The sequence below is a fragment of the Nansenia antarctica genome, assembly GCF_963989245.1.
Source record: "Nansenia antarctica genome assembly, chromosome: 13".
NCBI classification, from domain to species: Eukaryota; Metazoa; Chordata; class Actinopteri; order Argentiniformes; family Microstomatidae; genus Nansenia; species Nansenia antarctica.
In genome coordinates, this window is record NC_137683.1 from 9,619,451 (window position 1) to 9,636,443 (window position 16,993).

Here is a 16,993-nt window from a genome sequence, read left to right on the forward strand (position 1 = left end):
TACAGAACGGAGAAAAATCGCCATTTTAAACGAGTGAAGTGTCCCTTTAATCTGACCAAAATGAAACATTGAAGACTGACTGATACAGGTTTCATTTCTCATTTAATGCACAGGAAATTAGTCGTTTAAAAAAAGTGAGACCAAAAAATTCACCTGTTAAAGAAAATCCTCTCATATTCAATATACTGTATTTTACGATCAACGCATTAGTTCTCCTTCAAGTGCTTCGTTTCGGAGTGGTTCGACAATCTCCGCCTATTTCCGCCAGCACTGTCTCCAGCCGCCTCCATTTCCGCCAGCACTGTCTCCAGCCGCCTCCATTTCCGCCAGCACTGTCTCCAGCCGCCTCCATTTTGTCGCCGTGTGAGTGTGTGTGTTACTTGGTACCTAACAAGAGAACATCTCGGAACAAAAACGGTCGTTCAGAGAGATTCTCCGGCAATGGACGGGTGAGCAACACTGTACACATGTGTGCTTCTGTTTGCATGTGTAACGTAGGCGAATTCGTCTTGTGGTGTGTTTGATGTAATCTTGTTGAAACGAACTTGCTAAAATCTCTCCTTAGATATCTCCTTTAGCGACAAAGGTGTTCGCCAGCGAGGGGTAGGACTAATCCCTGAAACGATAGGGTTTCCATTGAACGTTAGATGTTTTTGAACGTAATGTTTCGCTAATATGTAATTGTAGCGCTCCTTTTATATAACTGTGTTACTGGTCATAAGCTTCTAATTAAAGCTGAACGGGAAACTTGTTTTGATAATGTTCACCGACGCTCCATTGTTGACGCGTTCCATGTTTTTCCAGCATATAGACGAACCCCGTGAGCTAGTCAACACGCCTACTTTCCATGGCATTACTAACTAGGGGTCAGTCTAACTCCTGAAATGGATACGGGAAGTTCCTGTTCTGATGCGTCTTGCTATTAAGCAAGCTGGTTAAACCAGTTTAGTTAAGTAATGCACGCATCACTCGTATCGATCTACACGTTATTTACTTATTTTGTGGGTATTTGATTATTAAGACGTATGTAGTTATACATTATAAATCGTGGATACACGAGATGTATCCAGGATATGGATGGATATTAATCCATGCTTGGAGCGTTTTCCTGCCAGGGATCATATCACTTACAAAGCCATCGCATCAGAACAGAAGCGTGTAGCCCAGTGGAGACTGTGGGGGGTGACGTTAGAATTATAAGGTTCTATCTCCATTTTTGGTCAAAATTGAGTTTTTTTTACATAATCTGATCCATTAGGTGTTTATTAATGCCTGTGTGGAGTTATTTTTAAAATGTTGACATTTTTGAGTTAGTAATTCATAAAATACAAAGGTTCCATCTCACAAAACATAATGGAATGTAAAAACTTTGACTCTCAATATCTCTGAACTGCCCTAAACGGAGATAGAACCTTATCATTCTAAACTCAAGCAGTGGAGACTGGGGGTAGAAAGCATGGAATGGTACTGATGAATGGAGTGGTTCTTATTCAGCCCATCCTCTGATTGCTACCTCTACCAGCCTCTCCTGAGGTAGCTAGATGTGACTTTAGGCTACTTCACACTCAAACAAAGAAGTCTGATGGATTGCCTGATGATAATGCTTGGCTATTTAGAAACATTTGGTTGGCTAGTGTGTGCTAGTTGATGGAGTGCACCAGTCCAGTCAGAAAGGGTGTGTTGAAAGACTTGATTATAGGATTAAGCAATCTCGAGGATCTGATCCATAAATTATTTGGTGGACATGATATAGCCCACATAGTAGTGTCAGATCTAATGATCTTCTAACCACGTGCCTCCTCACACAGAAGTCACAATGAGGACTAACATGAAGTCTTTTTAGCTCCAGCTGGCTAGTTTGCTAGCTGGGTGACTGGTTCACCTTTCCTTTGTTGACAGAAGTCCATCAACGAGGAACGAGGCACGGAATGCACAGCTAACTTAGCAGACTACATTGTTATGAGTAGCCTAAACGTAGTCTCTACAACAATTAATAATTCAACATCTCCCCCTTTCTTCTTTTCAGCATTGGTGATGTTGCAGTTGGTGTAAAGGTAAGTCTTAATCCACCGCAAACAGATACTCATTTACAATGGTAGTACACAGAACCCAAATGAAATAATATCATATTTTGTCATTATCAATGGTAGGCTATACACTCACTGGACACTATTAGGAACACCTGTACACCGTCTCATTCATTCAGGTGGTATAATGGTGGGGGGAATAATTTCTTGGCACAATTTGGGCCTGTTAATACCAGTCAGCCATCGCTTGATTGCCACAGCCTATTTGAGTGTTGATGTGCATCCCTTCATAGCCACAATGTACCCAGCTTCTAATGGCTACTCAGGGTTCGACAGTAACGCTGTTTTACTTGCCCGGAGTAAGTAAAACATTTGCGGGGTTTGTTTGCGCAAGCACGACGACACTGCTAGATCCCGGATATTTGTACCTGTGTGCAGGAAGAACAACAGACGGTGTTTACGCTTTGATAATATCTTCACTCACGATCATCTAGTCTAGTCTGGCACCTGCGCCGTCTGTTGTTCTTCCTGCACACAGGTAAAAATATCCGGGATCTAGCAGCGTCGCCGTGCTAGCGCAAACAAACCCTTGCCCCGGGCAAGTAAAACGGCGCTACTGTCGAACCCTGCTACTTCAAGCATGATAATGCACCATGTCACAAAGCAAAAGTCATCTCAAACTGGTTTCATGAACATGACAATGACTTCAGTGTTCTTCAGTGGCCTTCCCAGTCACCAGATCTGAATCCAGTAGAACACCTTTGGGATGTGGTAGACCAGGAGATTCACAGCTTGAAAGTGCACCAGAAAAATCTGTACCAGAATCTCAAAGGAACATCTTGTGGAATCAATGCCACAACGAATTGAGGCTGTTTTAAAAGCAAAGGGGGACCCTACCCAGTATTAGTATAGTGTTCCTAATAAGGTGCTTGGTGAGTGTATGTTAGCACAGCTATTATGTGAATTGCAAAGCATTACACACAAAGGATTTTTGTTCAGATCATGCCAGGCCTGTAAATGTGAGGCCCAGCCAAAAGTTTGTCTTAATACATAGTCCTAATGCATAGTCTTAATACATAGTCTTAATACATAGTCTTAACACATAGTCTTAATACATTAGTCTTAACACATAGTCTTAATACATAGTCTTAACACATAGTCTTAATACATAGTCTTAACACATAGTCTTAACACATAGTCTTAACACATAGTCTTAACACATAGTCTTAACACATAGTCTTAACACATAGGGCTTTCACACCGCCAAGGCTGTGCCCATTCCCTTTCGCGTTCTGGAACCTCCGAACCTCGGTGCTGTCTGAGGAACCAGCCCGCGTTCATACCAGTTTAAGCGGAACCATCAAGATGGCGGCTACTTCACTGGAAATTGAATAATTTCTTCCACTACAGTTAATCCTTCATTTTGTTTTTTTACATTTAATCACATCATAAATTGCTATATATAATAAACGCCTTAAAAGTGTGTGGTTGAAGATGCTATGAAAGAGTAAACCATGTCATTTGTCAATAAATTAACTGTCTAAAAAGACGTGTCACATGACCGTTTCTCCTCAGAACGGAGAATTAGGCAACAGTGTTGCCTTATTGGCCGTATTCCTGCCCAATTGGGCTACGTATGATCACACTGGGCAGTTTTTGGACTGTGGTTGGGCTGGAAATCAATCCCTTCCGGCAACACTGTTAGGGAAGTGAGATGGTCCTTTAAAAAAAAACAAAAAAAAACTGTGTGTTATGAGCCCTTCTGAAGACTGAAAAGGTGAACAAGCTTGTTTTTCTGGAAAAGAAAACTAGAATAGCCTTACAGACTAAACAAACTAGTCTTGATGCAACGTTCATGCCCCCTGTGATGGGGTACATTGCTGACCCCTACGGTCTGTAGGACACAATACAAATTGTTTTTGGTAGCGTGTATGTCTGAAGAAGGTCATGAATGTATTGTAGTAGTATAGGGCTCTATTATTTGAAATTGGCGGCTCAACAATGTCATTTTGAATCGAAAACCATGGTTATTTTCGTAAGCGGTTTCTCGGTTAAAAAAATTTGAAACCGTTCATCCCTCCTCTGATACTAGAATAGAATAGCCAAGTTTGACTAAATGTAAACATGCGCAAACGTGGACTTTGTGTACATTTTTGATTCTGTTAACGTGTTAGCTACTGCTGGCTAGTAAGAGAACGTTTTGTCCCATACAAGAGTGTTTATTTCAGATACTGTAATCTGGGAGATATCCTCTTTTCCAGTGAAGTAGTCGCCATCTTGTTGTGAAATTTTTGTGTAGAACGTTCTAGTTTTTGGTTCCCGCTTGAGAATCTGAACGCGCCCGCCTGTTCCAGACTATGTTCTGGAACGTGAACCGGCACGGTTCCTTGGCGGTGTGAAAGCCCTATCAGTGTCCCAGCTCCAGCTGAAGCCTTACAAATGGAGACACACATATTAGGTTTTTGTCTCTAGTTGATCCTGGAGCTTTTTCTTTTTATATTGATGCCAGGGTTTGACTTCAACCTATGTATTGGGCCAAGAGCGTACATGAAGATGCAAGTAGGCTCTAGAATGTTCTTTGATTGGGCCTACTGTAGATCTTTCATAGGAAGCAGAACATATTGCACCAGAAGCAATAGGCCTAGCTGTATGGGCTACTTGATCTTGAATGGACTATGGTTTTGGGAGTATTAGATTGAAAAGCGCTTGATTTCATTTCATTTCCAGTTCTCATTTCTTGGCTTTCATGAAATTGGAATTTTGAGCAATGACATGGTAACAGTGCATGTCTGGTTTTGAGAAAGAAACATGTTATGTTTTATAAACACATTGTGGGTCTGGACCTGCTAACCGAGTTTGTCTGCAACAGCATCATGTTTGTGTGTACGAAAACAACGTTAAGTCTTCCTCTAGGCTAAGGGAGATGGTTGCAGAAACGGATTTCCCTCATAAGATTGGTCCATGCCATAGTGTTTCTTTCATCAATATTTCATGTCAAAAGAAAGTTGCCTCAAAGAAACCTTTCTTAGCCGTGGTGTGTGAGTCGTCACGTTTTAAGTCATAGACGACTTTATTACCTGCAATTTATTTGGTGGACTTTGGGCCCTATGGGGGGCTCTGCATCTAATTTATCGTAACCATAAAGAATGTTGGCGCTAAAGAACAATTTGTTCAAATTCACTCACAGACGAAAGGAGAAGCCTAAGATGGCCTATTAGGAAGTTGGGTCTGTAATGGCTCCACGCCTGGACATGCTGTCCCATCAGTCAGTTTTAGCGGCGCCCCCAGTGCGTCAGCGACCGACTGCGGCGGACAGCTCTGAGCCTTCAGGGAGCACAGAAAGATCTAGATGAAATGACATGTCTGACATCCTAGACTCAGCGAGATTAAACCGACATGTGGAAGAAGAAAGAAGAAAAAAAGAAAGAAAGGGGGCGACTCCTCTGGTGTTTTATGTTCCCTCCCGTTTCCTCCGACCCCGTCTTGAGAGAGCTGTATTTCATTGTTTTCTGTGAGGGGAGCTGACTGCAAATAAAAGGTTTCTTTTCTTGGAGAGCATGCCTTTTTATTTCACTCACTCACTCACTCCTTCTCTTTGTTTGGTTGTTTTCTTCTCTCCAGAGGGGATCAGACGAGTTGCTGTCAAGTAGTCTCTACAACAGCAACAGCCCCAACTCTGCCATGAGCAGTATCAGCGGTAAGTTTGGGGGCCCCTTCTTTCTCGCTCCCGTTCTCTAGCCCGGCTGAATGGAATTAGCATAAGTCATTTGATCAGTGTCCGACGGCATTAAAAGAAATCAAAGACTTAATGGGTGTTTCAAAGTGAAACGGCTGTATTGTGGATCTCTTCCTCACGGGAGGTATTTAGTATCTGAATAACCTTGTGCTCCTCTGTAGGTGGCCACCCACACACGCGAGCATGTGACTGGAATAGTGATGGTGTAGTGCTGTGAATTTTAATGTCTCTCTTTTGAAGATGGTTTTTAATGTCTTCAAGAGAAATAGAGCAGTAGAGCACACTTCTGTAATTGTGTAGCGTTCACACTACTGTAGGTTTCTCAAAGCCATATATAAAATGCCGTAGTTCTCCCCCCCCCCCCCCCCTCACTCTTTCAGAATAAATCATTCGGCTATGTCCCTCATGCAGATTTAACTATTGGGCTATGCTCGTTTGTGTTACATGTGATGAAATCTTTGTGGTCTCAGTCTTTTGAATGAGTCTGTTTTGTTGTTAAGATTCGTGGTCAGTGATGTTACCGAAGATGAACGTAAGGAGATCCAAACCATTTATAATGCTTCCCGTTGTATCTCCTAGATGGCACGTCAAACGGAAGTGACAGTAAGAAGTTAAGAGTTGAAGACAGGATGGAAGCACCGCCCTCTCGTGTCTTGCACATCCGAAAACTACCCAATGAAGTTTCAGACACAGAGGTCATCGCCCTGGGGTTGCCTTTTGGGAAAGTCACGAACATCCTGACGCTGAAAGGAAAGAACCAGGTCAGTGGGAGGGCTGAGGAGAATGCATCCATTTTACACGTTCTCTGTCTGGACCAACCGATGACTTTTCAATGAGTATGGTGGGAGATTGTTGGCATGCAAGACAGTTATGTTCCTGTCTTGTATTGCAGCTTTGTTTGATTTCTAATTGCCAACGTCAGTCTTTGATTCTGTACAATATCTGTAAGACTTAAGATAAAATACCATTTGATGATGATAGCGTGCAAGGAAAATCCCTCGGGCCCAACTTTAATACTCATAATAAAAAGAAGACGCGTTTGATTCCGGAGTCAAAGCCGAGGTTTACCGTTTTACTCCAGGTCTGTAGGAGAGAGTCAAACACGTCTGTCTGCGTAGAGACCCGCCTCTCTGTCTCAAACTCTCTCAGATTAGGTGTTTTTTGCAGCAACCATTTTACAGCAACACATGCCCAGTTCAATAGCAAGAGGCCGCCCTTATGGCGGGGTGGCCTCGCACCTAATTTGGTGCGTCCCCACCAACCCACCCATGGGACTGATGTCACCGCCGCCACACTGACTGGCTGTCCTGATTTGTATTACAACATAAAATCCTAAACGAGTATAATACTGATCATAACAATCATTGAACAGTGTATGACTGGACAAAATATAATCGTCATGACATGGTTCTACTAATTGAAATAGATTTTCAGTTCTAGATTCCAGCTTCATGATAATAAACCACAGATGCCATGGTAACTGTGTGTCGCTGCTCAGGCTTTCATCGAGCTGGGGACGGAGGAAGAGGCCATCGCCATGGTGAACTACTACTCTGCGGTGACGCCTCAAGTTCGCAACGTTCCCGTCTTCATCCAGTACTCCAACCACAAACAACTCAAAACCGACAACCCCAACCAGGTACGACACGGCAGTCCAACAGAACTCCTCGAACATTCACAAACAAATAAACGTCACGACACGGATTCATCCGTAGTCCAAAAATAATCGCCTATGCTAATGTCTGAACATTCTTTAGCAGGTCTTTATAAGAGAGAAATGTGATAATCCTGTATCGGTTGTGCCGTATAACTGATTCAAACACCGTGCCGACGTTCTTCCTAGAGGACACAAGCTGTCCTGCAAGCGGTGTCTGCGGTCCAAGCGGGCGGGACCCCGACATCGGGTGTGGCCGGTGACCTCGCCCTGTCTGCAGGCTCCAGCCCCGTGCTCAGGATCATCATCGACAACATGTTCTACCCCGTCACTCTGGACGTACTGCAGCAGGTGTGTTGACTTACCTCATTACCATATTCACTTTGTTGAAATTAGTGTGGTTTTTTAAATCTTATTCTTTCTGGGTTTTTTGAACGGCTATGGAGCTGTTCCATGCTTTTTCATCTTTTTCTTTTTTTTCCCCTCACTGTTTTTGCCTTTTTAGATTTTCTCCAAGTTCGGCACAGTCATGAAGATAATCACGTTCACCAAGAACAATCAGTTCCAAGCCTTGCTGCAGTTCAGCGACCCGTTGAACGCCCAGCAAGCCAAACTGGTGAGAGAGGGGTGGCTCGCCGGCCCCACAACACTTTTCTGGTGCACTTAATCCCCTTTAAAAGACCACGGATCAGCCCCATCCCAAAAAAACGTAATTCATATACCTGGTGATGTTCCGTTCTCCCTCAGGCCCTGGACAGTCAGAACATCTACAACGCCTGTTGTACGCTCCGCATCGACTTCTCCAAGCTGGTCAACCTGAACGTGAAGTACAACAACGACAAGAGTCGAGACTACACCCGTCCCGAGCTCCCCGCGGGAGACGGGCAGCCCGCCATGGACCCCTCCTTAGCCGTCGCCTTCAGCAAAGACTCCAACTCTCTGCTCGGTAAGATCCCAGGTAGATCCCTCTCTTTTTTGTTTTTTCCTTCCTCTCTTTTATTCTTCTTCACATTCTTCCTGTGGGCTCTCGGGGTGGTTTAGGGGCGTGTGAGCTGTTATGTATTAAATGTCTCTGCCGCCACGAGGTTTTCCCCCGAGGTGCCGCGATGTCGTACACACACCTGCCTCCTATTTCCCCAGACAGGTGGCTGAGGCCCTGACACCGCATACTAGAGAAGAGTAGACATACAATCTGCTCGTCTAGGACGAAGAAGAAGGGGCTGTAAAATTGATGGGGAAAACGGAAAAAGGGGTTTGATTAACACCCAGCTATTCTCATGCCAAGATCAGCCTTCGGGGGGGTGAATTAAACAAATTGCTTAAACAGTCCTTAGGGAGGAGTTCAACATAATACCGATAGAGAATTATCCTAGTGCTAAAACCCCATCAGTTACCTAGTTTTTCCTAGGTCTTTACATCCCGGTTTGACACGGGCGTTGAGGAGATTACCGTCTGGTGAAATCACTGTCTGCCCCCCGTTCCTGACGTTCTTCTGCCCGTCACACAGGCGCCCTGAGTCCGCTGAGCGCTGCCGCTGCTGCCGCCGCCGCCGCAGGGAGGGTGGCGCTGTCTGGACACTCCTCCGCCGGCGTGCTCCTGGTCAGCAACCTCAACGAAGAGGTCAGTCCGACCTCACCCCCTCTACAACTGACCAGCCTTGACCTAATCTATCTCTCTCTCTCTCTCTCTACCTCTCTCTCTCTCACTCTCACTCTCACTCTCTCTCTCGTTCAGCTAGTCAGCCAGCCACACACCCTGCAGTTCCTTTTGTCACCCTCTTTTTTTTTTGTCGGTCTATAAATGTAATGATATGCTTTGTTGGCTAATTGGCAGATTGGTTGAATGGGTTTGATAGGATCAGCCTCGATACAAGATTGAAAGGCACAGGTCTCTGCAGTTATTAATTGACGATAATGAGGTTGGTTCTAATGTACCAGCAATAAACCAGGCCCTCTTCATACTATTCACTAGCTGGTAGTACACGGGCACATACTTAGTTTCTGTTCATCTGTTTGTGTGTATTTGTCGTAGCCCTTTCGATGTCCCCTCCTTCATCTGTCTCCTCACTATTAATAGCTAATAAATGTTTCCCCTAAGCCCCTGTTTTAAAATATCGAAATGTGACTCTCCCGTCCCTTAACTGGTACTCCATTTCACCAATTCTGCTCGCTGTTTCCTAGATACTCGCTATGACCTTTTTGTATCCTCTCTCTCTCTCTTCCATGTTGAGCTGAAACTGGTTAACTCTCTCTGTTTTCTCTCTAAGCTCTCCCCTCTCTCCGACTCATACCAAAGCTCATATGACATGACCGCCCTCTGATTTCCCACCTGTGTCTTAAATCCTTCCTTCCCAAGTCTTGATCTTGTCTCTCTTCACTCTCATTTGAAAATTGATCTTCCTCTCCCTTTTGCCATGCTGAACTGAAACTCAAACCTCTGCTTTCTTTAAGCTCTCTCTCCTCTTTACTTACCAAGCTCTCTCTCTGGCTCCTATGAAATGTGGGAGCGCCACTACCCCCCCTTCAGAGGACCCAACCTTTCAGATACTCTTATGTCTTGTCCCGCACATTCCATATGTGTCTGGAGGTCAAAGACGTGTGAATGCTAGAACGCACCCTCAGGTGGTTTTCGTGTCAACTCTTGCATGCTAGTGGGGACCAACAGGGATTTGAGTGCATGGTCTTTTACTAATTCTCTACATTTCATACTCTTCAGCTAAGAGATTCTGAGATTCTGAGAATCCAGCTCTACTGCATGTTGCTTCTCTTCTCTTCACTATTACTCCTATTATTATGTTGTGATTTATGATTTGACATTAATGTTCCTTACCCATGTATGTCCAGGGTGATGACATTTGGCACTATTTATTTGCTTGTGTATTTATTACTAAAGAACATGAACCAACCATTCTCTGACCAAACTCCTGCATTTCCAGTGTACTGACCTGTATTTTTATTTTTGTCCCCCTCCCTCCATTTTCTTTTTTTTCCAATTTGCATTTGCTCCCCCCCCCCCCCCCCCACTTCCCATAATCCCCTTCCTTTCTCTTCCCCCCTCTCTCTCCCTCCCAACCTCTCTATCCCACCCCATCCCTGTAACCCCCTACTGCTCATGCTTTTGGACTTGAACCCAAAACCATCTCCCCCGAACTCCCCGACTCTCCATTCTTGCCAAATTAACTGCCTTGAAACCATGCTCCATGACCACCTTCACCATTCTCCGGGAACCCACCCTCCGTTTTGGATTGATCTGTCCATCTCCGCTCCGCTCTCTACCTCCGACTCTTCTCTCTACCTGTCTTACGCTGCTTGCTCTTCTCTCCCTCTAAAGATGGTTACGCCCCAAAGTCTGTTTACCCTCTTCGGTATGTTATTGTTAGCACTCTACCTTTTCTTTTGTTGTTGATTTCTCTTTCTTTTAGAAAACACTGCTAGGGTCTTTTATTGATTTATTTCCATAAAGTCATGATTTGGACTTTTGTAGTTTGTAGTTTGTAGTATTTTTTGCTCTTCTCACTATTGGTTTGGTTCTCTCCCTTCCTCTTTTGGCTCTCAAAACCAAAATTCATAGATTTGTGTTAATGCATGTTTATATATGATTTATGCACGTAGTTTTGATTTACCATCTCACCAAGCTTGTTAACTTATCTATTTGAGGGTGTCTCTTTATCTGTCCTTCACACCTCTGTTCAAGTCTTTCAATTGTCCATTTTATATCTGATGACTGCTCTCCATCTCTTACTCTTGTCTAAAACTTCCCTCTCTCCAGTGCGAACTTGTTTCCTCACTGTCTGTCTCTGCTCTTTCTCCCACTCTTCCTGCCTGCTTATGGCTCTAATCCAGGAGTGTATGGGGACGCCCAGAGGGTGAAGATACTGTACAACAAGAAGGACAGCGCTCTGATCCAGATGTCAGATGCTAATCAGGCCCAGCTAGGTGAGCCTCTATGCTGGTTTTCTGTTCTCCAATAGTCTGTTCTAACAACCGTCAAGGGAAAGGGATTCCAAGTTTTGTCATTGCACAGAGTACGAAGAAATGCATGTATGCTCTAGAGGGGGCGTCTATAGGCCAGGGGTCAGTCATTGAAGGCAATTAGGGGTTCAGTGCCTTGCTCAGGGACACTTCGACACGTGGCCCGCCGGGGATTGGAACCGCTGCGAGCGGCTGACTTTGCCATCATTAGATGCCGGCTGTAGTTGTCACTTAGAATTTAATTTGGCCTATTGTATGAATTGATCAGACCCTCTTGTCTTTTAGATGTGGGAAGCCTAGCCTCCCTGTTGCTTTGTGTCTCCTCCCACCTCAGTCTTTGTGTCTGATTTTTGTTTCTGTATCTCCCAGCGATGAGTCATCTGAACGGGCAGAAGATGTTCGGGAAGATCATCCGCGTGACTCTGTCCAAGCACCAGTCTGTGCAGCTGCCCAGGGACGGCCTGGACGACCAGGGGCTCACCAAGGACTTCACCAACTCCCCCCTCCATCGCTTCAAGAAGCCCGGCTCCAAGAACTTCCAGAACATCTTCCCTCCCTCCGCCACACTCCACCTCTCCAACGTCCCGTAAGTAAACCAGGGGAACTACCTGGGTACACTTTAATACTCTACTATTCCAGGCAAAAAAAGATCTCTGTGTTTTTTTTTGATTATTTAAAGCACTAAGGAGTAGCCAGGGCTCCCACGGGTCCTTGAAATCCTTGAAAGTTTGTGAATTTGAAAAAAAAAAATCAAGGTTTTCAAAGTTTTTGAAAATAGACATGGGTCATTGAAAGTGCTTGAATTCCCCTCTCTTCTCTCTCTCTAAAATATATATATTAAAAAATGATTTACTTAGCTCCTCCTCTCTGTATTGCTTAACTTAACACATATTTCACAATATATTGTTTTGCTTTGCTTTTGCTAGAGAAGGCCAGAGACCATCTAGTTCAAGTCCACACATTCAAGCCTCTCTTTTTAATTGTTGTCTGTGAGCGGATAGTTTCTATTATATCAATTCTCATCGAGATTTGTCTCAAACTATGCCGTGTTGGGTCCTTGAATTTGAGGGAATTGAGCCTTGAAAGTCCTTGAAAGGTGCTTGAATTTGATGTTTCAGAAGGTGTGGGAACCCTGAGTAGGAATTACCCGTGTGCAGGCTTTTCTTACCTTTTAAACAAATGATTGTACATCGTTAGACTTTTCATTTGGTTCTGTGTCCATTGTTGGAATGTTAAGTCCATGCCTGTTTTTCATAGACAAGACGTATCTGAAGATGACCTCAAACTACTCTTCTCCAACGCCGGTGGCGCTGTGAAAGCCTTCAAGTTTTTCCAGTAAGTAACTTATCGGCCATCATAACGGAGGCTAACTGATTTAACCGTCCTTTTTCGACTCCATGGTGGGTGAACTTGACTGTACGTACCCAGATTGCATCTGTAACCAATTTGTCTTTTTCATAGGGATCACAAGATGGCCCTCCTCCAGATGTCCTCAGTGGAAGAGGCCATCCAGTGCCTGATGGACCTCCACAACTACAACATGGGCGGCAGCCAGCACCTCAGGGTGTCCTTTTCCAAATCCACCATCTAAACCCGCGCTCCTCCACCACCGCTTTGTCTCCAAGCGCTTTTTTTTTTTGGCGTTAATCTGGCTACTGTTTCTGGACATTGGGGACCAGTTTTTACCCTTTTTTGTGTTTTTTCCTTTATACGTTTTAGCATTCCTTGAGAGTATCAGAAAACTCGAATCCAACTGTGTAAAACATATGCGTATCACTAGCCCAATTTCTATTACAGGCAAGCTGTTTGCCCCCACCCATTTCTTCATATGAAGGAAGGATGAATGGACATTGGTGCCTCATTTTGTTTAATTTAAATTATGATTATCTGACAAGATATGTGCCTTACCTGACAATATCAACTCTCTTTGCTTTGGAATATTTACATCAATACCCATAACCTGCTGATGAGGCCCATTTGTTTCTGCCGGTATGTGTGTGACATTGTTGAAAACACAATTTTAATTTGTGTGTTCATACGGTTTTGTCAAGATCTGCCACAGCCTAGCCTTTTCAGTTGCAGGTAAAAATAATTCAATGTATTGGTTGTTGTGGAATGACTAGCCATTAGATTGACATTGAAACAAGTCTTTTTACCGTTTCCTATAGACAACCGAGCATACAGCTTTAATCCCTGTTTCTACCTGTGAGATTAATTGAACCTTGTGTCTCCCTTTTCCTCAACTCATCTGCAGCTAAAATGGTATAATGTGGCTTGTGGCTGAGTATTCTTTAAGTGTTTTTACCTTTTTGATGCTTTTCTATTGCAGTTTACTGTTGTACATGGGTTGAAGTTGACAGTGGTTTTTCTAAGCATGTCTAGTTCTCGGAACTGAAAAAAAAATCTGGTGTTGCATGCATTGGAAGACGTTAACAGAAGTGAGCCTACAGTGAAGTCATCTTGTGATAGTGATTGTAACCGAAGCGGGACAATTTTTTGGGACCAAAGTTGTATGTGCCTTTTTGGTTTTGATTTCCATTGCGTCAAAAAAAGGAGAAACATTCGATTTAACTCGTTTTCTAATCGTCCAATAAGAAAAGATCGACTATTTGATTCAGACTCTAAATTGTTAACAGTTCCTCAGACGGTTATCTTGGGATCTACTGTACCCGCTTTTGTTTTATTAAGAACCCCTTCCCTCGAAGCCTCAACCTTCTGCATAGATGTGTCCAGAGAAATAGATTGTGTGTCTGTTTGAAATAAAAAAGTCATGTATATTTTCTATATTAGTTGAACTTTTACATCTCAAGAAATGTAAGATTCAGTATAGTTTTGAAAGCGGCACAATTAAAAAATAATTTTCTAACAAAGTGGGGGAGATTTTTGACTTGGTTGTGTGTTTTTAGATTTTTTGCTCTCTCTCTCTCTCTCTCCCTCCCGTGTGTAACCTGCTTTAACTCTGTAGCATGCTCAATAAACACTTCTGTAGCTCTATATTCACCTCTCCTCTCCTCTGTCTCTCGGCTTCCTCTTCCTCTTCTTTTCCGATCTCACTTCACTACGCTTCTGTCATTTCTGTCCAGAGTGGGAAATGTCGTCAAACATTTTTTGGGATGTGTATTTATAAAAAAGAAAAGCCTAATTGAAAGTATCTGATTGTATTGATTGCAAGGTTAGCGAACCATAAATACATATTCCCACTGGTTTCCCACCCTGATGAACTCTGGCTCTGACAGATTCTGTGGCCTCTGTCTAACTCTTGTGTTGTGTATGTGATCAGTCTCTTAAAGGCTCATGCTCTCTGCTGCTGTTTCATCACTCTACTCTCTCTCTCTCTCAATGGTGGGGGCCTCTACCCCGTCTGTCAGAACATGTTCATAACTACACTCTAATATTTAGTTAACTTGTGCATCAGCCTCGCATGCACAATCATTTCAATGTCAGGAACATTTGTGGATTGAAAAGTCCAGTACCGTAATTAGATAATTAGTATTCAATGACGGACCTACAAAAGGCATTTTTCTTGTTTTCAGTTTTCCTCTCCTTATTTGACGAACTTTATCTTACACCACTTAAGTGATATTTATGAAATATATCATGTGAACAAAGATAATAATACGTCTTCCTTCCACGAAGCAATAAAAAAAGTCATTTAGTCAGGTCTGGTCTTTTCTCCCTTAAGCATTCCTGTACTTGACCAGTAGCTGAGACGTTCCTGAGTCAGTCCGTGGCAACGGGGCTGTAGTAGGATGATGGACGCCCTGTCTGGGTTTGTCTGATGAAGACGGTCCTGCAGCCCCGCTCCAGAGTTGGGCCCTGGGAAGGTGTGATTCATCATGACCAGACTTGCAGCTGTAGTGCTACACCACCACGCAAGCTTTTTATTTTGCACACTTAAATGGAAACGCTTGTGTTCTCAATCTACCTTTATAAACAAAAAATGACATGATATATCAGGGCGCTGGCCCAGACCAAATCAATAGCTGGTCTAGCCGATGCATCATGGCCTGGACGTCTGTATCCACTCTCCATCAACCGGTCAAGAGGATGGGAGGTGCTTTCTGTTCTTTCTTCAACCCCCCCCTCCTGTTGTCTTTGTGTTCTTTGCCTTTTCAACCACCAATAAGGTGTGACTTTGTTCTTGCAGCTGTAGTATAGTTCCATAGCATTCTGAAGACAACCTTTAGTACATACAGTTGGATAGTAGCTACTAATGGAGAGTTAGAGAGCTGATTGCTCTTTTGTTAATCATTTTCCTCAGAAGTATGTTGAAAACATCCTCGGAAGTTTCAGATGTGATGTGACTTAAGATAGACAGAATGTATTTGTTCTTTCATACAGTGACTGCAGCTGTTACTTCCATCTCACCCTCTCCATCAGTGGCGGCTGGCCGATAGAGGACGCTGGGGCGCCGCCCCCACCTTCACTTCCTAGTTGCGATTTGTAAAAGTTATTTTTTAAAATAAACATTGTTTATTCACAAAATGCGGCTGATATTCTGTCGGCGCCTATCAGCATTCATTAAAAATCCTCCAATACAATAAACATTTTATCTGTGTGTGTGTAAAATTCACTGTTAAAATACACAGGGGGAGGAGTCGGGTCGCCGATCGAATGCAAGTCTATCGCAGGCCAAATACTTTTCGCTTACACGTGAGCTGTAGCAGCGCTCCAATTGGCTGTCTCTATTTCTCGGCCGGGGCGCAAAAAGTTGCGTCCTGAATATCCGGTTGTAATAGCAGACAATGCATTATGCTGAGGACTTCCGACTTCCGGGCTTCCGGACTTCCGGGCTTCCGGAGTATTTTAAATGAACATTCGTAATGTCTGTCTGTGATGTTCATGGTCAATTAAATCAGCCTATTTTGTGCAACTAATAATGTTCCCGCTAATGGGTTAACCGAGCAGCAAAAATAATCTATTGGCTCTAAAATCACCACGAACAGAACGGCGGAGGTACGGGTAAACAGGGCTCATGTTGGTGTCATCAAAGGTAAGAGCTGTTTTTCTTTAACTCAGCTGATAGCATTACCTTGCTGTTGTTGTTTACCGAATCCTCCATCTGACTGTCACACTGTTATTGTACTTGTGTAAACAGTTAATGAGTAACGTTAGCCGGTTTTGTGCGTGTCCTCTCATAGGCCTACTTCAGTGGTGTAGTCTAGTTTTTTCTAGCGGGTATACTGTGATTTTTCCCTCCCAGCCTCATATCGTTCATAAACATACATCTGCGCTCCCTGTCTAACGTTATATATATATATATATATATATATATATATATATATATATATATATATATATATATATATAACATGACATGTTATAAGGCTGATCTGTGCATGATATTGCTGCATTTCTGACATATTTCATGTCGCATCTCCCCCCTTTGATGGTATATGAGCTATAGTCAGTCGCAATGGTCCAAAATTCAAGTGCTTCGTAACACAGACGGGGTGAATTTCATGAATGAAAGTGAAAGTTCTGTCACAAAACGCCATTACGTATCCTCACACATGTTTAAGTGGGTATTGCGTGGGTAAAGTGAAATTACGTCTTTGTTTTGAGCGCCAGTGCGCGTTTTATGCGCGTGCATGCGGAAAAAAAA

At 43.4% G+C, this 16,993-nt stretch overlaps 1 protein-coding gene across 2 annotated transcripts; it reads left to right on the top strand.

The window, feature by feature from the left end:
- Nucleotides 1-370: 370 nt before the first annotated feature.
- ptbp2a (polypyrimidine tract binding protein 2a) lies at nt 371-12,979 on the top strand (the record flags this gene model as incomplete). 2 transcript variants are annotated; one of them, XM_080544495.1, is made up of 14 exons in its annotated part: nt 371-449; nt 2,027-2,054; nt 5,649-5,724; nt 6,343-6,524; nt 7,262-7,402; nt 7,607-7,768; nt 7,923-8,033; nt 8,165-8,375; nt 8,925-9,037; nt 10,748-10,781; nt 11,260-11,352; nt 11,758-11,974; nt 12,646-12,723; nt 12,850-12,979. In XM_080544495.1, the coding sequence occupies exons 1-14, from the start codon at nt 442-444 to the stop codon at nt 12,977-12,979; spliced, it is 1,584 nt and encodes a 527-aa protein (XP_080400621.1). In that variant the 5' UTR covers nt 371-441. The 2 variants fall into 2 exon arrangements, with proteins under 2 accessions (XP_080400621.1, XP_080400622.1); XM_080544496.1 differs by having other exon boundaries at nt 8,165-8,363.
- Between the last annotated feature and the right edge of the window lie 4,014 nt (nt 12,980-16,993).